This window comes from Hemiscyllium ocellatum, chromosome 37 (assembly GCF_020745735.1).
Source record: "Hemiscyllium ocellatum isolate sHemOce1 chromosome 37, sHemOce1.pat.X.cur, whole genome shotgun sequence".
NCBI lineage: Eukaryota > Metazoa > Chordata > Chondrichthyes > Orectolobiformes > Hemiscylliidae > Hemiscyllium > Hemiscyllium ocellatum.
Window position 1 is genome coordinate 40,346,145 of NC_083437.1, and position 23,839 is coordinate 40,369,983.

General features: G+C 40.6%; 1 protein-coding gene across 4 annotated transcripts in view; it reads left to right on the forward strand.

Annotated features, from left to right (window-relative positions):
• The first annotated feature begins 12,804 nt into the window (after positions 1-12,804).
• clstn1 (calsyntenin 1) overlaps positions 12,805-23,839 on the forward strand; it is a 91,067-nt gene continuing 80,032 nt past the window's right edge. For all 4 annotated transcript variants that reach the window (XM_060852340.1, XM_060852342.1, XM_060852341.1 and 1 more), the window contains exon 1: positions 12,805-12,942. In XM_060852340.1, coding sequence (XP_060708323.1) covers positions 12,861-12,942 — 82 coding nt within the window. In that variant the 5' untranslated portion in view covers positions 12,805-12,860. The remainder of the gene's footprint in view (positions 12,943-23,839) is intronic.

The following is a 23,839-nucleotide window of genomic DNA, read 5'->3' on the forward strand; positions in this document are numbered from 1 at the left end:
GCCACAAACCACGTCGATTCTGCTAAATGATGTATCCAAGATTCCCTACCAATATGATTATACGATTACTTCCTTGACCATCCAATAGTGTATGTACTTCTATCAAGTAAGCAGCGTTCAACGTGTGTATGCATGCTTGAAATGGTGAAGTCCTTGGTACCTAATCCCAGACCACAGTATGTCCATTGTGACTTTGAGCGGACAGCTATCAGTGCTATGACAGAACGTTTTCCTGAAGTTAGAATTAGGGGCTGTTTCTTTCATTTGGCACAAAGTATGCCTAGACATATTGCTGCAGTCGGAGCAACTCGTCAATCCAACACTGATCCTGACTAGGCTTTAAAAGCAAACATGATAATTGCTTTGGCTTTTATCTTTATAAATAAATAGTGCATAACTGTCAAATGAACTAAAATTTCATTGTTTAATATTAATGTGAGATTTTGCTGCCATTATAAAGATTTTTAAAATATATTTCCGTTTTCTGGTTAAAGTTTGTAACTCATTTTTATATATAAACCAATAAATGATATTTATTTTACCTCTTTTTTTCTCAATATGTAATATGTAGTTGTATAAAAAAAGGGGACTGAGCAGTATGAAAGAACAGGTGGGAGGGAAAACAATCAGTACACATATATATTTCCAGTGGCAAATAATCTCCAGAGGTCAAACAACCCCAGTGGAGAAACGCTGGTGGAGAACTGGCAGTGGCTAATTATCGGCAGCGAATCTGCCGTGGCGAATCGTCACCAACCCGTGCAGCAACGTTCAGGGTACAATGGACCTACACTCCCACATCTCTCTGCTCATCAACTTTTCCAAGGCTCTTCCGTTCATTGTATAATTTGCTCTAGAATTAGATTTGCCTAAATGCATCACCTCACATTTGTCTGGACTGAACTCTATCTGCCACAAGTGACCTCCTGACTCAAAAGATAGGGACCCTGCCCACAGAGCCATGGCAGACACCATTGCGTCAGGATTTTCCATTTTCATCCTCTAAATGTGGGGTTGCGCATCCTTGAGGGTGAGAGATGCCTCACTGCCACCACACTGCCCCACAACTGGGAAATCCTGTCAGATAAATCAGGCATGTGCTGTTTGGTGGAACTCTCGACTGAGCAGGTGCCATGGCTGATAAATCCTGCCCCACATGGAGCTCCCTGTGGGAACTTAACGCAAAGAGTGGTTCAGGAAAGGAGGAACGTTGAAGTGGGAAAAGACTAAAGAATAAATTTGAACTGAAGAAAAGCCACATTAGAACAATAGGCAAGGTTGAAAACGTCTGTTTTAAACATGATTTCTAGACAGGCACAGGAGCAATAAAAACATCATATGTTTCTGGTGGTGTAAATAATCTTTCTGTTCAGTCCTCTTGGATTTCAAATAAATCCATACAAAATTAGTTGGTGATTACCGAGCAGGAGAATAGTGATGTTTGGAGTGCAATTCTGTCCCAGTTTTTATCTGCAGTTTATGAAGCAACCACAGCTCCCTGATGGAGCATATGCTTTTGTAGAGTCGGATCTGAGTAATTTTTATTTGTTTCCATCACACAATGGTGTTGTTGTAAGTGGCATTTTGGCTTGTTATGACATCGTTCAGCTGAAACGTTACAATGAAGACTGATGTGGTAAGTGACTTAACCAGGCAAACTTGTTCCCTTAGTGCCCATTCACTCTCCTCCTGTGACAATGACTTGAGTAGGAACACAGATCCATGAACACTGGCAACCTGATGTCATGTCACCCAATTAGAAAGCATGAGCATTCGCTATGATCCATTTTGGCAGTTCTCACTCAAAGGATATAGGAGCAGAAGTAGGCCATTCAGTCCATCAAGTCTACCTCACCAGTTAATGTGATCACAACTGATCTGATAATCCTCAACTCCATTTTCCTATCCTGTCTCCATAACACTCAATTCCCTCATCAATTAAAAATCCATTTATCTCAGCCTTGAATATCCTTAATCCAACCTTGACAGCCCTCTGTGGTAAAGAATTCCACAGATTTACGACCCTCACATAGAAGGAATTCCTCCTCACCTCCTGGCTTAAATGTACGGCTACTTATTCTGAGATAATTCCCTCTGGTCCTTGACTCTTCCACAAGGGGACATAACCTTTCCTCATCTACTCAGACAAATTATAGAGGTACACTGCAGTCAACAAAAAAAATTAATCTCTCCAATATTTGCTATACTTGTCAACATAAATAAACAGTCCCTTACTGTTCCAGCATCAGTGGAGTTCAGCTGCTCATGGGTGGTATAATGACAACATTTACAAGGCATCTGGATGGGTACATGAACAGGGACAATGTGGGCCAAATGCTGGCAAATAGGTCTAGATTAATTTAGGATATCTGGTCAACATGGACAGGTTGGACCAAATGGTCTGTTTCCAAGCTGTACAACTCTATGAGTGTGCATGTTGTCACTATATCCTCCTGGAGTCAGGTTATACAGATGAACAGCACAGAAACAGACCCTTTGGTTCTACTCATCTATGCTGACCAGGTATCCTAACCTAATCTAGTCCCATTTGCCAGCACCTGGTCCATATCCCTCTCAACCCATCCTATTCATATAGCCATTCAGATGACTTTTACATTTTGTAGTTGTACCAGCCTCCACCACTTCCTCATTCCATACACACACCACCCTCTGCGTGAAAAAGTTATCTCTTAGGTCCCTTTCAAATTTTTCTCTTCTCAACTGAAATCTATGCTCTCTAGTTCTGGACTCCCCCACTCAAGGGAAAAGATCTTAACTATTTACCCTATCCTAGCCCCTCATGATTTTATACGGTCACCCCTCACTCCTCAGCCTCCGATGCTCCAGGGAAAACTGCCCCAGCCTATTCAGCCTTTCCCTATAGCTCAAACCCTCCAACCCTGGCAGCATCCTTGTAAATCTTTTCTGAACCCTTCAAGTTTCACATCACTTCTGCCCGGCTTTACCTTCAGAATTGATTGGGTCAATGTGATGTCCTGATGAGCTGAACTACCTTTTTCTGTGCCATGACTTTCTTCTGGTTCTTTGTGAATATCATCAAAATAGTCCATTAAATATTTACCTTAAAGTAATTGGCTGCATGTTAGCCACATTGTTACTCTTTGATATCTCGTGGGTTTTCAGATACATCAGATAATAGAAACTGTACCAAGGGGATCAGAGTGTTCCTTCTTTTTTGGAACTGGAGTTTGGTTGGTACTAACTTGCAGCCCCTTCATTAGGATGGGTTGGGGGTGGAATGGAATTCAATGATTGAACTGTGAAGTGACAGATTTTAGGTAGTGAAACAATACAAAGGCGTCCACAATGAATTGGAGGATGCTACGGGTTGTAGAGGGAGTGAGGGACCTTGGAGTGAATGCCATCAGATTCCTGGAGGTAGCGGGACAGGTCAATAAATGGTTAAAATGCCTTTCCCTAACTATACAAAACACTAATGCGGCCACACTTGGAATAATTCATTGCCACAGAATGCAATGGAGGCCAGGACGCTAAATGTCTTCAAGGCAGAGATTGATAGATTCTTGATGTCTCGAGGAATTAAGGGCTACGGGGAGAATGCTGGTAAGTGGAGTTGAAATGCCCATCAGCCATGATTGAATGGCGGAGTGGACTCGATGGGCTGAATGGCCTTACTTCCACTCCTATGTCTTATGGTCTTATGGTGTACAGTTCTAGTCGCTCTATTAGAGGAAGGATGTGGAAGCATTGCAAAAGGTCTTACCAGGATGTTGCCTGATCTAGAAGGATGGTCTTATGAGGAAAGGCTGACAGACGTGAGTCTGTTCTCTTTGGAAAAAAGAAGGCTAAGAGGGGATTTGATAGAGACATACAAGATGATCAGAGGATTAGATAGGGTAGAGAATGAAAGTCTTTTTGCTAGGATGATGATGTCAGCTTGTACGAGGGGGCATAACCACAAATTGAGGGGTGATAGATTTAAGACAGATGTCAGAAGCAGGTTTTTACTCAGAGTGGTAAGGGCGTGGAATGCCCTGCCTACCAATGTATTTAACTCAGCCACTTTAGGGAGATTTAAATAATCCTTGAATAAGCACATGGATGATGATGGGATAGTGTAGGGGGATGGGCTTAGATTAGTTCATAGGTCAGCACAACATCAAGGGCAGAAGGGCCTGTTCTGCGCTGTATTTTTCTATGTTTTTTCTTTTATTAGGAGAAAGCGTGGACTACAGATGCTGGAGGTCAGAGTCCTCCAGGGGGCTAAGAGATAAATAGGAGGATGGGGGTGAGGCTGGGGCAGGGGGAAGGTAGCTGGGAAGGCGATAGGTAGATGTAGGTGGAGGGATAATGGTGATAAGTCAGAGCGGAGAGTGGAATGGATAGGTGGGAAGGAAGATGACAAGTAGGACAGTTTAAGAGGGCGGTGCCAAGTTGGAGGATACGATCTGGGATGGGGTGGGGTGAGGGGAGCCAATGTATAGAATATAACTGCAGGAAGATTCTGCTGGAGCAATATAACCATTTGTTATGACACAGTTTAATTGTGGACACCTCATTACAGAAAGAATCTAATTGCAGTAGGGAAAGTTCAGATGAGATTTACTAGGATGATACCAAGAGTGGAAAAATGTAGCAAAATGGGAATATTGGAGAGGCTGGGGTTGAGAAGAGGTAGCTAAGGGGAGATTTAAATCAATCATACAAAATTGTGAGGGGCCTGTAAGGATCTGTATATCCCTGAAGAGAGGTCTATAACCAGGAGACAGAGATGTAAAGAATTGGTAAAAGTATTGAAATGGAGAGGGAAAAGACATGTTTTTACCAGAGCGTGGTCAGTGTCTGAAATTCCTTGCCAAACCTTTGACTCAGTTGAAAGTGTTGTAGCCTGCAAAGGCAATGGACCAGGTGCTGGAGAATGGGAATAGGCAAATTTGCTCATTTTCCTGTTGGCATAGGAGCAATGGGCTAAGTGGCCTCTTGCTGTGCCAGAAATCTGAGAATCATAGAATCCTTATAGTGTGGAAACAGACCATTTGGCCCAACAAGTCCACACCAACTCTCCGAAGAGTATCCCACTCAGACCCATTTCCCTACTCTATTACCCTACATTTACCCCTGACTCATGCACATACACATCCCTGAATACTATGGACAATTGAGCATGGCCAATTCACCTAACATAGAACATAGGACAAAACTTTAGTGTCATCTGAAAACTTACTAACCCATCCACCTATGCCTGCGTCCAAGTCGTTTATAAAAATGACAAACAGCAGTGGTCCCAAAACAGATCCTTGTGACACACCACTAGTGACCGGACTCCAAGCTGAATATTTTCCATCAACCACCACCGCTTCCTTCTTTCAGAAAGCCAGTTTCTAATCCAAACTGCTAAATCACCCTCAATCCAATGCCTCTGCATTTTCTCCAACAGCCTACCATGTGGAACCTTATCAAAGGCCTTACTGCAGTCTATGTACACCACATCAACTGCCCTACCCTCATCCAAACGCTTGGTCACCTCAAAAAACTCAATGAGGTTTGTGAGAGATGACCTGTCCTTGGTGAAACCATGTTGACTATCTGCTTGCTAGATGATTATAAATCCTGTCTCTTATAATTGTTTCCAAAACCTTTTCTACAACAGATGCAAGGCTCACTGGTCTATAATTACCTGGGTCATCTCTACTGCCCTTTTTGAACAAGGGCACAACATTTGCAATCCTCCAATCCTCTGGTACTAAACTTGTAGGCAATGACAACTCAAAGATCAAGGCCAAAGGCTCTAACATCTCCCTAGCTTCCCAGAGAATCCTCGGATAAATCCCATCTGGCCCAGGGAATGTTTACATTCACTCCTTCTAGAATTGATAACACCCCTTCCTTAGTAACCTTGATCTTTTCTAGTCTAATATCCCATATCTCATTCTTCTCCTCTACAATATTCTCCTTTTCCTGAGTGGAAACCGATGAGAAATTCATTTAGCATCTCTCCAATCTCCACAGGATCCACACACAACTTCCCACTTTTGTCTTTGACTGGCCCTATTCCTACCCTAGTCATCCTTTTATTCCTCACATACCTATAGAAAGCTTTAGGATTTTCCTTTATTCCACCTGCTAAAGACTGCTCAGGTCCTCTCTTTGCTCTTGTTAACTCTCTCTTAACCTAACCTGCACATCTTTGAACTGTGGAAGGAAACCGGAGCACCTGGAGGAAACCCACGCAGACACAGGGAGAATGTGTGATTAATGTTCTCCCCAGAGGGGTTTGACCCATTTTAAAGACAGATTTTAATAGCTGTGGTGGCAGGTAGTGGTATGTGGTAAAGTTTTTGGATTATAACTCCAGACAAATATTCTGGGGATGTGAATTCAAATCCCATTGCTGCTGATAATGAAATTTAATTTCAACTTGGAATTTAAAAAAAAATAGCCTAATGGCAACAATGTAACCTTTATCAATGGTAAAACCCCATTTGGTTCACTAATGTGCTTTAGGGAAGAAAATCTGCCATCTTTATCTGGTCTGGTCTACATGTGACTCCAGATCTACAGCAATGTGGCTGACTCTTAATTGCCCTCTGGGCAATAAATGCTGGACTGGCCAGCTACTCCTACATCCCATGGTCAAATCTAAAAAAATTGTTCACACAATAGCAGTGTGAAAACAAGACTCTGACCATAATTACTTGAAAGACGAGCTTTTCAAGTATTTTCTGGCAACAAAATTTCCTTAATGCCTGGGAAAGTCCCAAAAAAAGCCAAGAGTGGGAAAACCACATAGGTGATATGCCTTAATGCTGTCAGGAAATGTGAAAAAATTCCATTTAAGAGTGTGGTTCAGTCTTGCCCTGTGGTGTCGGGCTACCTTTGGAATTTATAGTGAAAGCTCAAAGTCAATAGCACTGTTGGCATTGGCTCATTTGCTTTATGTATTGCCAGTGTAGCCAGGTTTGCTTTCAATCATCAATATCAGACAGTTCTTGCTGGTTTAGGATACAGCATATCAACCGTTTCTATATGAGATACTTTAATAGCTGTGTACCTAAATACTACTGTGTTGTCTGAGCCACCATGCAAGTCACAGTTGGAATTTAGTTATGTCGTTAGTTAAATAGTGATAGGAAAATAATACCCTTGCTTTGTAGGCAATAATCATTTCCATTTGTCTCCTATAATTATCCTAGTGTTAGTGTGACAACTGTGTAATGGACTAGGCACAAGAATGATTAAATGCAAATTGCATAAATTAACAATAGAAAAAATTAGTTATTACCAATGTGTTGTAAAATGACTTTTGCAGAACACTTGCAATATTCCATCCTGTAAACTAACAATAGCAACAATTTTCAGCTTTCTATTTGAACATCTAAATGCATAAGAAATATGTTTACCAGGATGCTGGTAATATTTAATTCATCATGTCTGACTGTGACATGAGTTTAAAGGTTATTGATAATTAGCATAGTCCTGGAATAGGAAAAAAAAGAAAATTGTGGACTGCACAAAAAGCTATCCCATGCATGGCATAATACAGAGTTGTAAGAGAGGATCATTAAAACCAAGGACATTGTTACAATCATTTTCTTTTTTGCTGTTAATAGAAGCAACCATGCAGGTTCCGAATCTAAAAGGAGCCCTGTAGTTGGGTGTACATGATTGAATTCATCAGAGGCTAATAGAGGGATAGAGAATGCCCACAGCCATGCCAATCTCGTCTAATTTCGGCAGCTATGCTTTTAAAAGGATTACTAAAGGATTTTTCATTGTACAAACCAGGCTTTAAGTTATGAGTAGAGAAGAGGATGATGCAGGTGTTTGCTGTGTTGATAGCCACAAATGATGTAGATAGAAATAGGATTTTTGAGTGTTATTGAATTTCATTGGTCTGGGTGTTGTAGGCCAGTTTATCACTTATATCACACCCATAACTATCCTTGAGAAGGTGGTGGTGAGCTGCCTTCTTGAACCACAGCAGTTCTTGGTGTGTAAGGACGCCCACAGTGCTGTTTGGGAAGGAGTTCCAGTGAATGTTGAAGATGGTGAATAGGGTGCCAAACAATGAGTTGCTTTGTCCTGGGGGGTGCCAAATGTCTTGAATGCTGTTGGAGCTGCACTCATCCAGGAAAGTAAGGAGTGTTCTATCACACTCTTGACTTGTACCTTGCAGGTGGTGAACAGGCTTTTGGGAGACAGAGGCTGAATTAGTAGGCACAGAATTCTCAACTCTTATCTGCTCTTGTAGCCGTGGTATGGCTAGTTCAGTTCAGTTTCTGGTCAATGGTAAGCCCTGGGATGTTGATGGAATCAGATTGAGATTAGAACTGGGTTGTGTATATTTAAAATGAATAAATCTCAGGAGGAAATGGAGATTGGAAGTCGTTTCCCCAACACCCAAAAGCATTAGCGAGTTTTGAGAAGATTTGTAGCTCAGGTTGAGGTTTGGATGTAGGTTTGCTCGCTGAGCTGCAAGTTTCATTTCTAGACGTTTCGTTACCCTACTAGGCAACATCTTCAGTCTGAGGCCCACTCATCCAAAACCCAAAAGCATACTGGAGATGTGGAACAGATTCTCAGGAAATTTGGCAAGTCCATAAGGACCCTCACCAACTTTTACAGATGCACCATTGAAAGTATACTGTCTGGATGCATAACGGCCTGGTACAGCAATTGCTCTGTCCAGGACCATGAGAAACTGCACAGCCCAGACCATCATGGAAGCCAACCTCCCATTCATGGACTCTTTTTACACCTCTTCTTTCCACGGAAAAGCTGCCAAGATCATCAAAAACCCATTCCACTCTGGTAACGTACTCTAACAAGTTCTTCCATCAGGCAGAAGGTACAGAAGCTTGAACACACACACACACACACACACACACACACACACACCAATAGGTTCAAGAACAGTTTCTTCCCAACCATTATTAGACTGATGAATTTACTCTCTAGCTTCAAATAATGTTGATCTTGTTAATCTTGTCCTTGCTTTTCACTATACTGAGATACATGTGACAATAAGTCAAATCAATCAAAAATGTACTTGATGCTGTGCTAATTTGTTCCTTTAGTTAGGAAATTAGCTGGACCTATGTTTGGGAATGGGATTGGAGATCCCAGCCTGTGTCATCGATGGATAACCAGCAAGGTGGAACATTACAGACAGAAATGGGCAGTAGATAATCACAAATTGATAAATGCTGCAGAGTTTCCTTGATTATCTTTTTAAAAACATTCATTCACAGGATGCATTTCTTGCCCATCGCTAAATACCCAGAGGGAGTTTAAGGATCAACCACATTTCTTTGGGTTTGGAGTCAAATGTGGGCCAGACCAGGCAAGGATGGTAGATATCCTTCTCTAAAAGATATTAGTGACCTAGATAGGTTTTTCTGACAATTGGCAATGGTTTTGTGGTCATTATTAGACTCTTAATTCCAGATTTTTATTGAATTCAGTTTCTACTATCTACCATGTCAGGATTTGAACCTGAATTTAATGTAGCGATAATACCATTAGGCTATCACATCCCCTTTGGAGACTGGGAAATACTGCACAGAAGACAGCCTGTAAGAGTCCAGTGAGTGGCACGGTGGCTCAGTGGTTAGCACTGCTGCCTCACAGCGCCAGGGACCTGGGTTTAATTCCAGCCTCGGGCAACTGTCTATGTAGAGTTTGCACGTTCTTCCCGTGTCTCGGTGCTCCAGTTTCTTCCCACAATCTAAAGATGTGCAGGTTAGGTGAATTGGCCATGCTAAATTGCCCATAGTGTTCAGGAATGTGCAGTTAGGTGCATTAGTCAGGAGTAAATGCGGAGTAATAGGGTTGGGATGGGTTACTCTTTGGAGGGTCAATGTGGATCTTTTGGGCTGAAGCCAGATGCCAAAAGGTCTGAGTAATCTGGCAGTCATTTCCAATATGTCTTTGATGTAGGGGAGAACAGCGAGGGTTTCTGAATGTATTTTGTCTGCTTGTTTGGGTTTGTTGCTGAGAAATCGGTCAATTGTGTTCATTGCCAGATTACTTAGACCTCTTGGCATCACGGCAGCCCACAAACCCACCAACACACTAAAACAACAGCTAATCATCTTGGAAGACCCTATACAGACAACAAGTGAAACTAATATCATTGACAAAATACCTTGCAAGAACGGTAAGAAACACTACATTGGACAAACAGGTAGAAAACTAGCCACCAGGATACATGAACATCTGCTATCCACAAAAAAGACATGAGCCACTCTCACTAGTATCCTTACATACAGGTGAGGAAGGACACTGCTTTGACTGGGACAACACATACATCCCATGGCAAGCTAAACAGAGTCACACATGAGAATTCCTAGAAGCATGACATTCCAACTGAAACACTATCAACAAACACATCGACATGGACCCCATTTACCACCCTCTGAGAAAAAGAACAGGGATTGACATCATCACAGGAAACGACATCACCAACCCAAGGAAACCTCAACACATAAATAGAAAGCGGGTCTCTAACATCAGTGCTTCACCAGAGGCTCACTGATGATGTTATTTAATATGGTGATGAAACATCTGAAAAATGAACCTTCCAGCTCAGTGAGCAAACTTATATCCAGAACCTCAATCTGAGCTACAAATCTTCTCATAACTCGTTAATGGATATGATCTTCCATCATGCCTAAAAACCATACAATCATCTGCAAATAGTTGTGTTCTGATTTTTTTAGCTATTTGGGAAGGTCATTTATGTTTTTAAGAGGGTTGCAACGTTGATCCATGTGGCTCTTCTATTGACAACCTCCTGTAGAATTCCCTGTCCAATGAAGCAGTTGAGTCTATCTCGTTAATTGTTTTTAAGGCAAAGATAGAGACACTTTTGAAAAGTAAAGGAATTAAGGTTTATGGTGAGCAGGTGGGTAAGTGGAGCTGAGCCCATGAAAACATCAGCCATGATCTTGTTGAAAGGCAGAGCAGGCTTGAGGGGCCAGATGGCTTAGTCCTGCTCCTATTCCTTCTGTTCTGTTCTTTCCCACACATGGAAACTTTCCATCTGCGATTACACAAGACCACAAAACCACAAGATATAGAAAATAAATTGGGCCTTTTGACCCATCAAGTCTGCTCTGGCATTCAATCATGATTAGAGACAAAAAAAACTGCAGATACTGGAATCCAAAGTAGAGAGTCAGGAGTTTGGAAGAACATAGCAAACCAGGGCAGCATCAGGAGGTAGAGAGGTCGGTGTTTCAGGTGTAACCCTTCTTCAGGATTTGGGTGGGTGTAGGGGAAGCTGCAGATAAAGAGGGGCAGGGGCAGGGTGGTGAAGTGGTGATAGGTGAAGACAGGTAAAGGGTATGGCCTGGTTGGTCAATGGGTGGAATGAATTCAGTTGGTGGCAGGGAGGAGTGGAAGGGAGGTTATTTGAATTGGAGCACTCAATGAAACAGACCCTTCAGCCCAACAAGTCCACACCGAACCTCTGAAGAGTAACCACCCAGACCCATTCCCCTACCCTATATTTACCCCTGACTAGTGTTGTTCCAACAACTTGCAGTTTGGTTCGTTGTGGCAATGGAGGAGACCAAGGATATCATGTTAGAAAAGGAGTGGTAAGGGGAATTAAGGGGAATTAAAATGGGTGGTGACAGGGAGATGCAGTGAACCTCTGCGGGCCTGGCTGAGATGTTCAGTGAACTATTCCCTAAGTTTAGGTTTGGTCTCCCCAATGTGGAGAAGATCACTTTGAGAGCACCTGAATCTCTGTCTCAGCTGGAAGGACAATTTGGGGCCCTGGATGGAGGTGAAGCGCGTTGTGTAACAGCAGGTTTTGCATCTTTTCCTGTTGCAGGGGAAGGTACCTGGGGATTTTGGGGGGGGGGGGGTTGGTGGGGAGAGTGGCGCAAACCAAGGATTGGCAAAGGGAATGGTCCTTGTGGAAGGCAGAGAGGAGTGGTGAGGGTAAGATGGCTGATATGTTTTTCAATCCCATTCTCCTGCCTTCTCCCCACGACACTTTCACCCTTTATTACTTTAAGAACCTATTTGTTTTAAATACACTCAATGAGTTGGCCGCCACAGCTTTCCGCAGCAATGGGTTCCACAGAATCACCACCCTCTGGCTGAAGAAATTCCTCCTCATCACAGTTCCTAAAGGTCATCCCATCACTGTGACACGGCGCCCTCAGGTCCTAGTCTCTCTCACTAGTGGAAACACTTTCTCCACGGCCACTCTATCCAGGCCTCTCAGAATTCTGTAAGTTTCAGTCAGATCCTCTCCCACCCTTCTAAACTCCAAACACAAGCCCTTTCATCCCTACGATCATTCTTATGAACCTTGTCTGGACTCCCACCTCCCATCCCCCAGGTCAGCACATCCTTCCTTAGATATGGGGCTCAAAATATTACAAATACAGTCTGACTAGAACCTTACACAACTTCAGTAGGACATCCCTACTGTTGCATTCTTGAAATGAATTGTATTTGTCTTCCTGTACATTGTCAAATCCAGGAATAAAAGTGGTATTTGTAGCTGAAGGGCCGAACGGTCTCGTTGCTGGGTCACCAGTCCCTTTAATTGTCACGTGACGCAGTTCTTCCCTGGCCGGGGCTCACGGTGAGGGGCGGGCCGAGGTGTCTGACGCAAGTGCGCCGCCGCATTAGGGCGGGGACTAGGCAAGACGTCACGCCGTACAGGGGAAGGGGGCGGGGAATAGCTGCGGTGATGTCGTCCGTGGCCGGAGAGGGCGGGGCTGCGTGGCGGTGACGTTCTGGCGCGTCAGTTCGGGGCGGGGTGGGGCGTGGCCGGGGTGGGTCTGCGGGGCGGGAACGAGCAGGCGGGCGGCCGCCATTTTAGTGATCGGTCGCCGGGCGGCGGTGGCAGCAGCATGAACCCCGTCAGGTGTAGACTCTCCGTCTTGATAGTTTGCCTTCTGCTCAGCCTTTCCATCGTCGCGTCCGCCGGCAAAGGTGAGGAGAACGTCTGCCTCCTTCCTTTCCATTCGTCCCATTGACCCTCGGCGGATCTTTAAAATGCTGTTTTGTTCTGGTTTCTCCTCTGCATCATTCTGCTTGGTATTGGGCTCCGGCCATGTTCTTGTGGATGAGGAGAAAAAAACATATTTATTTCCCCAAAAAATGTGGATGCACGGTCATTGCATTTGAAATGAATGGTAAATTATTATAATGATGGGCTGAGAAGACCCTCTGCTCTGTCTTCTTCCCCCCCCCATCTTTCATTGGGATGTGAGGAAGGTGCATTCACCCGTAGATTTTTAAAATTGAAATTTCTCAGCCTATGTGCAGGAATCCGTCCTCCTTGCAGAAAATACTTACCTCGATTTATTTATTCGCTTCCCACCCTTCTGCAAGCGTTTGGTTGTTTGTTTGAGAATTGAAGATGCACTGGGGTGTGGAGACAACTGCCTTCCTTCATCTTGTGTTTTGGTTTAATTGGTGTTTGCAAGATGTTTGGGAACCTTGGAAATCTGCAGTGCATTTAGGTAGGCGACCTGATTTTCTCCTGTTCCGAAGGGTTGCCCCTTTTTCCCATTATGGGTTTGGTCATCTAAGGTTAACCAAGGGCCAGGCTTTATTTTTATATAGATCCACATGACGTTACTTTAAACTGCAGTGTATTCATCTCATATTCATGGTAATTAAAGGATTTTCTGTCTCCTGAAGGGTTTCCAGTCTAATGTTGAATAAATGCTCTGTTTTTATTTCCTGGCTCTCTTACTTCCAGAAAGGTCTTTCATCCCAGGTTTAAGGCATTAAGTAAATTTTCAGTTTTCCTTATCTTTTTGATCACTATTATATTAGTGTGACATTTTTACAAGGCTTAAATACAAGCACTACCTTTGACTTTGTTTTATTTTGATCATTGAGGAATTGATCAGTTAAAAATCATTGTTGCTGTTGTTCATTAAGTTTTCTAAGAGGTTGATAAATGACAATGTCATCTAGACTTTCTTTAATAAAATCTTAATGGTTCATATTAAATATTGATTAGCCTTTTAAAGCTCATAAGTCGACGCATTGCAGCTTCTTTGATTTGTGCTAGTTATTTAATGGAATGATTCAAATATCACTTTTTAAATGCTGAAGCATGAATCTGAAGGGATTTTTTGTGAAAATGATATATTTGAGATTAAAGATTTTGTTTCTCCTGAGAAAAGTAATACAGTCGAAATATACAATACTTCATGGTTTTGTATTGGAACTAATTTGGAACTATGTGCTACATGAAGCAGTCTGTAGTTAGTCAAATTTACAGCCTGTTTACTTTCTCAAACAGTCTTAGTAAAATCAGTGTTTTCCATTGGCATTTATAAATACTTTTGCCTCACGCATGTTTTTGCGTTAAAATATCTTTATATCCTTGTGCAATTAAATCGACTAATTTCAAATTGCTGAACTCAACATTGTCAGGAAAGCTGAAGTCTTTAACAACAAGCTTTTAATTTTTATCAGTTTTTTTGGATGTTAAATCTGTTCTTTTATACTGCATCGTTTGGTAATTTTTAGTTACCCCATTTGCTGTCTCGGCAATTTGAGAGTATTTAGACAATTGAAAATTTCGTGAGGATAACTTGTGCTATTTACAAAAAAATGATTCTTGGCTGTCAACATGTTTGATAGCTATCTGTTTTAGTGTTAAGTTGTAGATCTTGTAAATGTTGGGTATAGTTCTCAAGTTGTGGCAAAGATTTATGGAAAGGTGTTGGATGTATTCTGTTTTGGACACTTGAGTGGCATAAATTGACACTTGTATTTTACTAAAATCTGCATTTTTAAAGTGTACAATTTTCTCTAACTTTAACAAGTATTATGGGATTATTCAAGATATTACTTGCATATAGTCTTTGGTTTATGCTAGTGAGCCTTTTAAAGGCTCTCTTTAGGCTCAAGCCCTTTTGGGGTGATTTTTCGATTCAGACAATTTTTAAAACTGCATACACGATAGTGTGTGTATCATAGACTAGCTGTACTATTTTGTACCATGTTACAAGATTTGTTGTGATCAGATTGAGAAGTTGTGTATTGAGATTGTTGACTCTAGTAGCTTACTTTGTGCACACATCCTCTTTTGCAATTCCCATGGTTAGATTTTTATCTTTTTCCATTGTAGATAAGTGAATATCTACAGCTACAGTGAATGCTTCCATTCTTTTGAAGTGGTCTGTTTCACTGCAGGTAACTGTGGGGGGGGGGGGGGAAGCATTTGGAGAGAGAAAAATCTGCATGATAAATCTAGTGTAACATTTATGTTTTTAAGATCTCAAAGACTAATGTGTAATTCTCAAGGGAGTGTCTTTTCATTTTACTTTGTTCTGTTTAGGATAAAATCAAAGTATTTACTGGAGATCGAGTGGGAAAGCTGAAATAAGCTTTCTGATGCAGGTCTCGAGAGAAATGCAAATATTTTCAGTGGATTAACATTAGTATTTAGTGGATTATAAATTTGCTTTCAAGGATAGATTGAACAATTACTTACTTTTATAAAACTTCATAAATTCTCATGAGGTGCTTCAGAGAATTTAAAGTTTTGACCCAGAGTTAGATAACAAGATAAAGCCTAGAACTGCAGATGCTGGAAATCTGAAACAAAAACAGAAATTACAGAACCTCAGCAGTTCTGGCAACATTGTGGAGAAAGCAGTGCTAATAGTTTGGCCCAGTGACCTTTCTTCAGAATCCCTTGATAAGGGCATATTAGTGGAGTTGATTAAAATGTTGAGGATTTCAGCAGCTGATGAGACAAGGCATGGACAGAATGGGCACTGTTAAATAAGTGGAAATAGGCTGTCATAGTGATGGCTGAAGTGTGTGAATCAACAACATTTAACTTTGTGTCAAGTGACATTGAAAAATGGATGACCTTCTGATAATGTGTACAATGTTTTCTAGCCAAAGCAACAAAATGTTAGGCCCTTGAGTTGGAAGGATATGGGTTTGCTTTGATCTCTGTTGGATTGATTTATTGTCATATGTACTGAAATACAGTGAAAAATATTGTTCTGTGTGCTATTCAGACAGATCATACCTTAGGGTAATAGAATAGGGCTTTTGCCCGAAACGTCAATTTCACTGCTCCTAGGGTGCTGCCTGAACTGCTGTGCTCTGTCAGCACCACTAATCCAGAGCCTAATAGAATAGAATGCAGAACGCAACATGCATTTACAGCTACAGCGAAGGTGTAGAGAAATATCTATCCTAATGAAAAGTCTTATCATAAGTGATAACAGTGGGGAAGAAGCAGTTCTTAAATCTGTTGGTATCATCTGCCTGATGGATCTGGGGTGGGAGGGGTCTTTGTTTATGAGGCAGCAGAAAGTGTAAGCAGTCAGTGGAAGAAAGGCTGGTTTTCATGATGGATTGGGCAGCATTTTTAGCTCTGTAATTTCTTAGTCTTGGACAGAGGAGTTGCCATATCAAGCTGTGATGCATTTCAATAGGTTGCTTTCTGTTAAAAAATGGTAAGTTTCATTTTGGCTATGTCCAAGTTCCTTAGCCTTCTGACGAAGTAGTCAGTGGTGTGTTTTATTGACTGTAGCATTGATGTGGGTGAGCCAGGATAGGTGGTTGATATACACTCGCAGGAACTTGAAGCTCTCGACCACCTACACCTCAGACCTTTGATATAGATGGGTGTGTGCTCCATTCTGCTTCCTGAAGTTGACCAGCTCTTCAATTTGTAATCTCAGTGATGAATGATTTTGATTTCGTTGTCTTTCCACTGACAAAAATGTTTTTCAGGTCAGAAGGTGACATGTAATCAAGTTAAATATTATCTAATATCACTGGGCTATTAATCCGGAAACCTGGGCTTGAAGCCCAACTTGGCAGATGGTAGAATTTGAATTCAATATCAATCTGGAATTGAGTCTAAAGATGACCACAAATCCAATGTCCATTGTCAGAAAAACCCATCTGGAAGGAAATTACTATCTGTACCTGGTCTCAACCCCACGGAACAGACTTTGTCTATTTATCTATCCATGCCCCTCTGGGCTGGGTGCTGGCAGGTGAGGCTAGATTGGGTTAGCATATCTGGTTGGCATGGACAGATTGGACCAAAGGGTCTGTTTCCATGCTGTACATCTCTAAGACTGTCTATGGTCTACATATGACTCCAAAATGTGGTTTAATCTTAACTGCCCTCTAGGCAATAAATGTAGGGCTGGTCAGTGATGTTCTCATCCCATTAATGAAATTCTTAATAAATTCGTATGCACTTTATTCCACTAAATTTCCTTTCCTGCGTGCAGTTCTGATAGTTGTGGTGCAATTAGTATATTATCTTGTAACTTTGTGTTGTTTCAGTGAAATGCCACTACTAATTAAAGGGAATGATTACAATGTGGAGTGTTTGCAAGACCGTTCCTGTTTAAGTATTTGAAGTGCGAAGTTGTGCTTGAGGCAAGTCCAGTCGAACCTTTGGCCTCCAACTCCATATATCTCAATTTCATTGGTTCCAATCCTCAATATGCAATGTCTGGTTTAGCAAGATCAGTAGAAATTGAAGTTGGGAGGTGTTATGTTTTGGGATCTGCGTTTTAATCCAGTCTGGACTATAAGTGAATGAACTTGACAGTTGCACTGGTGCCTAACATTGTATGTTACACTGAGGCCTTAAGATTGTCACAGTATAGGAGGCTTTTATCTGACTTGGCAATTCTCTGTCTGTTTCTGACGTTTCATGGACATTAAGTTCTTTTTCTGGTCTTATTTGTTTTCTGAATCACTGATCTGAACTTGGAATTTATTCTGTACCTGTAAGTGACATGGTATGTTGGTGCAACCAGTGTGGAGCTCCAACTTGTAATTGGTGCTCATTAAAACAACATGTGGCTGTTGTATAATCAATTCACTTGTAACAGTTACCTTGACTTTACTAATCACCAGATAGGGCTTTATCTTTGAGGAGAACTGTTTTCAAGCCAGGTTTAGTTAATAGAAAAACAGATTAGCCAAGGAACCATGTTCTGTTGAGTTTTGACGGTCCAGGCATACATGAAATCAAAATACAAGTTCTTTTGTTTAAATTTTTAGTTTTGTGTCCATCTTGTAGCTAACGTTGAGTGTCTTCTTTATTCTCAAAGTTGAGAATTTTTTTTGTATTGTGTACATGTTTAGAAGTTTGTTTTTATACCTTAACCCATGTTATTTAATCAGATTACAATATTAGCTACATTTAAATATTGAGTTTTGAGTTGACGGCTAAATGTACTAATATACACACAAAGTATATTGCTAATATTCAGCAGTTCAGAAATAAGACTGAAAACATTAGAATTTGAGGGCTAGATGTTTAATCACCATTTCGGAATATAACCAGTCCAATATTCTTTAGTTCTACTTAATAAAGCAGATTTACATTTTCCAATAATCCAGCTGAGGTCACTTGGTTCAAATTGTGAAAATTGATATCCATATTTTAAACCGTTCTATACAGTCTCGTGAATAAAACAAATGTTTGCAAGATATCTGGTGTCACATTGACTTTTTAAGGAATTGAAAAAAAGTTATTGAATCACTTCTGTCTACCTGCATTGCACACTTCTAAAGCAAATTCTTGATTAATAACCATGATTTTCTCAGTAATTGTTGTCTTAGAATCCTGGGTTTGAATATTCAGTTTGTGTACTATGCACCTTTTTAATTCAGGCAGATTATTGGTTGTTAACTGTAGTCTGTTTTGAGATGAGTTCAGCTGAAGAAAAATGTTAATTTGGAAGGAAGTTGGGCTTGCTAGAAATTTATTTTTTCTATTAAATGTTTTCTCAGTCAAGTAAAGTAGTGCAATAACCTGCAAATGTCTTTACTTTGAGAAGCCATATATTTCTGAAGTTTGAGAACTTTCTTTGAATCTTCTTGATGTATGCTGATCCAGATGATTTTGTGAAAAGAAAATCTGATTCTAGAATAGCTGAATTTAAGTGTTTTTCACATCTGAAAGTGCTGGTTTGTTTGTTTTTGCTGGGTAGCCTCTCATCTAACCCAAGTAGGTAGTTGTATATTACTGCAAACAATGAGCAGACTGTTCTATTGTTGCTGAGTCTGCCCCTGTTTTCACCAGCGGCTTGTACGTACATTTTGTGAGGATCAGTGGGTAACCATCTTAAGCAGGAAATCTAATTAAAATTTAAATGCTTTTGCCCTCTGAGCTGCGTTTTTTTAACAATTTGTCCAGACGTAACCCAACTAACAGCACTCAAGTATTGGTCAAACCGGAGATTTTCTGGATCCAGTGGGTTGGTGCTTTTTTGGCAGCTGAATTAACTTTTTGGATATTTAAGTATAACTATTTTGTGCATATCTGTTATGCACAGTATCAGTTGACATCACGTTCCATATATGTTTAATTTAACATCTATCTTTCCTTTACTATTACTTGACCTCCAGCATGAAGCATGCTGACACCTGCATTTGCTCCCCCCCTGATTGCATTAGGGTTTTTGTGGTACAATAATAGGCTCCCTACCTGTGGGCTGGGAGGTTTGGGGTTCAAGTCTTGTCTGCTCCAGAAATGTGTAATAAAATCTCCATATGTTGATTAGAAAATATCTTATGGGACACTTGCATAATTGACACATTATGGTCTAGACTCTTTGATTTTTTTGAAGCAAAAATCACTTTGTCAAGGCTCTGCTAAACTTGTCAAAATTACATAGTTTTAACCATTGTGCACCCAGGTATTGATGAAGGTTTCTTATTTTACATTGTTGAGACTTCATTTTGATATAACATAATTAACATTAATAGTCTTTTGGTCAGTATGTTAATAACAAAACAAAAGCCTGTCAGTAGATAATCTGCCGTTTTGTATGTGAGATAGTCAAAAATGTGTAATTTTTTTTATCTAGTTGGTTTTAGTTACCATCTGGTTCCAAATTTTCATTGTTATGACATAAACAACTTCGGGATGCACATGACCGATAAAGGCTTTACACAGCATAAGACGAGCTATTCTAGGGAGTACAATAAAGGGAATCAGGGCAAATAACATGCCACAGTTATGGACCCCCAAATAAAAAAAAGCAATTTGAAATGTTTTTGTATCCACTTAAACCTGAGTGGAACTCTAATCACCTGAAAATGTTTTGTATGGAGAGAGTTAAATGTTGACAGTTTAATGACACCAAACAAGCTTAGGACTGTGATAGGAGATGAGCACCAATAGCACTGCTAACGTGTGCGCCTTGATATCTTGGTAACAAGTCAGATGCAAACTTTCCAGTTAAAACCTGGCTGCTGACTCAATCTGTTCTAGGCAGCCCTCCAGGTTGCTGGTGTCCTTATGAACAGGGAGGTTTGCATATGGCTTTGTGAAACTTGCAGTATTGGAGACAGGTTTAAGGTATTTAAAAGAACCTAAAGGCAAGCAAAATGGTATTCTGAATTTTAAACTTTATTGAAATGGGGCAAAGGAGCTGTCATGAATGAGGAAAAATGAGCAGCTGACTGCACTTTTAAGGTATTGTATAAATATTTGATCAGAAACACATTACATTGTCTCAATGTGATATGAGGGAGAGACTTTATCAAAACAGACTTGGTTATTTTGCACAAAATATCCAATTTTCCTCCTTGCTAGCAGCAGCACTAAAACTTGCAGGTTTGCCGAATCTCAGGAATTTCATTGTTTACTAGTGCAGCACTAAACATAACCTAGCTTTTAAATAGTTGCAAATCAGAGCTCCCTGGAGAATGCGCTCAAGCCTGGTTACAGTTGACACAAATAGAAAATAAACCTGTAAATTTTGGAAAATTGTTTTCTCTTTTGAATGTTGTCTAATTTTAAAGGATCAGAGGAGTTTTAAAGGGCACATCTTTGCTGGGCCGGCATTTGGAAGCTACTGGTTCCACTTACTGGAAGGGTAAATTGGTCTGGATTTGAATGTCATGTCTTGATGTTGCTTGTTTTTTACAATGTAATATTGTAGTTGGAGAACAGTCCTTTCGTAAGGTATCAAAGGATGGGGTTGCTACTATGGGAGTGAACCCTGGAGATGAGATCAGAATTACTGTTTGCAAACAGTACTTGTGATTATTTTAGATGTATTTATTTAGTTGAATGATATCAGCATTGAATAGTGAAAGTAGAATCATATAGCATGGAAACAGACCCTTTGGTCCAACCAGTCTATGCTGAACATGTTTTGCTTTCCAGTTATGCTGGGGTCAGCATGGAGTGCTGTCTGGTAAGGAATAATGCAGGGATTTGCAGCATGACATCACTGTCTCATCAAATTGCCTTTTGAAAAAAATCACTCCGAAAGCATCCGTATAACCTTTTGAGTATCCCACAGCCAACCTTTTTTTATCACTAATTCATTCATGGGATGTGATCACTAGATTAGCAATTGCTACCCATTTCTAATTGCCTAGAGAAGGAAGAGGTGAGATGGTGTTTGAAACTGTGACAGTATTTAGGGTGTTGGTTCACCTACTGTTTTTTTAGGAAGGTAGTTTCAAAGTTTTTGACCCAGGAATAGTGATATACAGTATATAGTTCCAAATTCGAGAAAGTGCATAATTTGTAGGAGAACTAAATGTTTCCACACATCTACCCTCTTCCTCTTGGGTGGTAGAAGTTGGAGGTTTGGAAGGTGTCATTGAAGACGTTTTAGTGAATCATTTAGTGTGTCTTATTGGTGAACATTGCCACTAGTGAGTAGGGCGTCACAGAGGTGGCCTGTATTGCCCTAGATAGGGTTGAACATTTTGGAGCGATACCCATCTGGGCAAGTGGAATATTTGGTCACACTCCTGCATTTTACCTCGGTGAGTCTCACACCGCAGAATTCCATACCTTTGACCTGCTCTTGCAGTCACTGCTTATTTGAACTGTCCGGATCAGTTTTGGGGCAGTGGTAAACCCAGGATGTTAATGTGGTATTCAGTGATACTGGTGATGAACATCAAGGGAAAATGATTTTATTCTTTTATTAGAGCTGGTCATTTCCTGATGTGAATGTTACTTGCTGCTTTCCAGCCCAAATTTAAGTTTTCTCCAGGTCTTGCCGAGTATAGATACAGACTGCTTCAGCACCTGGAGGTATGAATAATGCTGAATATTGTGCAATCATCAATGAAGATCCATACCTCTACTCTTCATAATTGAGGAACAGCTGAAGATGATTGGGCCTAGGACCCTGAGGAATTTCTGCAATGATGTCCTTGAAGTGAGGTGATTGTGGCCTTTTGAGTTGTCATTTATCCATTGGGTATGTTCCCAGAAGGGATGATTAGTGGTTTGCCTAGTAATATTAGCACAATAGACTTGAATTATTATTTAACTCCAGCAGTCTGTTGTATATGGCCATGAATTGTAGACATCTGGGTCATTAGGTGAATCTGAAATAGCAGATTGCTAGGATCTGGAAAGTATTCTAAAGCTTGTTTATGGATGCTGGTTGCTAGTTATGGTAGGACCCATATTCTGATTTTACTATTCTCTTGGTAACTCTGGTAGCTTATAAGTGAAATTTTAAATTTTTGTTTGGGGAAAAAAGGGGACATTCCCTATTGTTACATTTTACTAAAATTATCTACATGCTAAATTGATCTAAATTACTTGTTAACAGTTCACAAAATCAATTTCTCCTTCTAACCCTTGGAACCTCAGGCTGTCTTTTTGCCAAGAGAAAGGTGGGTTGGTTTGACTTGTTTATAATTTCCTCCAAAGAATAGAATTATATCACCGACTTGTATATTGATATTCTTTATTTGTAGCATTCCTTTGCTACTAGTGGCAAACTTTGTAGCTACATATTTTGTCTTGTAGCCGAAAACCGTCTTTGACATATATCCCAAATTGAAATAGCTATTAGAATTATATTGGTCTTTTTTGCACCACTAAATGTAATTTTATTGGAATTCTAATGTCATCCCATTCCCCTCTTTCAGCCGAAGCAAAATGCTCATACACAGTATCGTTATACTTCCCTCATTATTCCAGGCTCTGGAGGGAGGGAGTACGATTGCCCATATGCACAGGGACATGAGTTCACAGTCTTCTCTGGAACAGCAGTGTGTTAATGAACTGTCATTTTACAGGGAGGAGCATCCAGATAAGGCAATCCATAAGATGCATTGATTGGGTGACTGTTACAATCAGCAAGTGTCAATAGTAAAAATTAGGCCATTTGCTGTTGCATAAAGAATAACAGATTTCACATAATGAATATCTTTCACCTTGTTAACTGACATAACATGCTGAATGCTACCTTATCTTGTTAAATGGATGTACGTAATGCTTTTCCACCTTGTTATCCCATTACCCTTCAGCACCCCATTGTTAACTAAGTTCTTATCTGGTCTGAGTCATGCTCAGCTGAACCTCTTGTTTCACAAAACTCTCAGAACTTTTTCCCTGCCTGCTTATACCCTGTTCATATTCTCACTAGTGGCACTGACTTCATTCCCTTGACATCAATGGACAACTAGTTGGCAGAAAAAGTAAATTTGTTTTTAATTCTGCAGTCAGTTAGCAAGTAATGTCTCAAAAGATTAGGCTCTTCAAAGCATCTTTTGCGCGCCTTTTATTACTGAACTGGAAATCCTTCTTCAGCTACAAAGAAGGGAGAGCTAGCTCTTGGGTGTGTCAATCATTGATTTCGTACTGATGTCCTGACATGCTAAATCCAGATTGCAGTTGTCAAGATTGAACAGAAGTGTCTAGATGACATGGGATAAAGCGAAATTTAGAGACAGGTCAACATAATTTACAAGCTATTGCTGAGAGAGTCTCCCATCAGATGGAGCTGTTTCCCTTGGTGCAGAGGAATACAATGTTATGCATGAGCCTGGGCTTTCTGAAATGTCAGTCATAACCTAGGAAGTAATTTGGTCCAAGTCA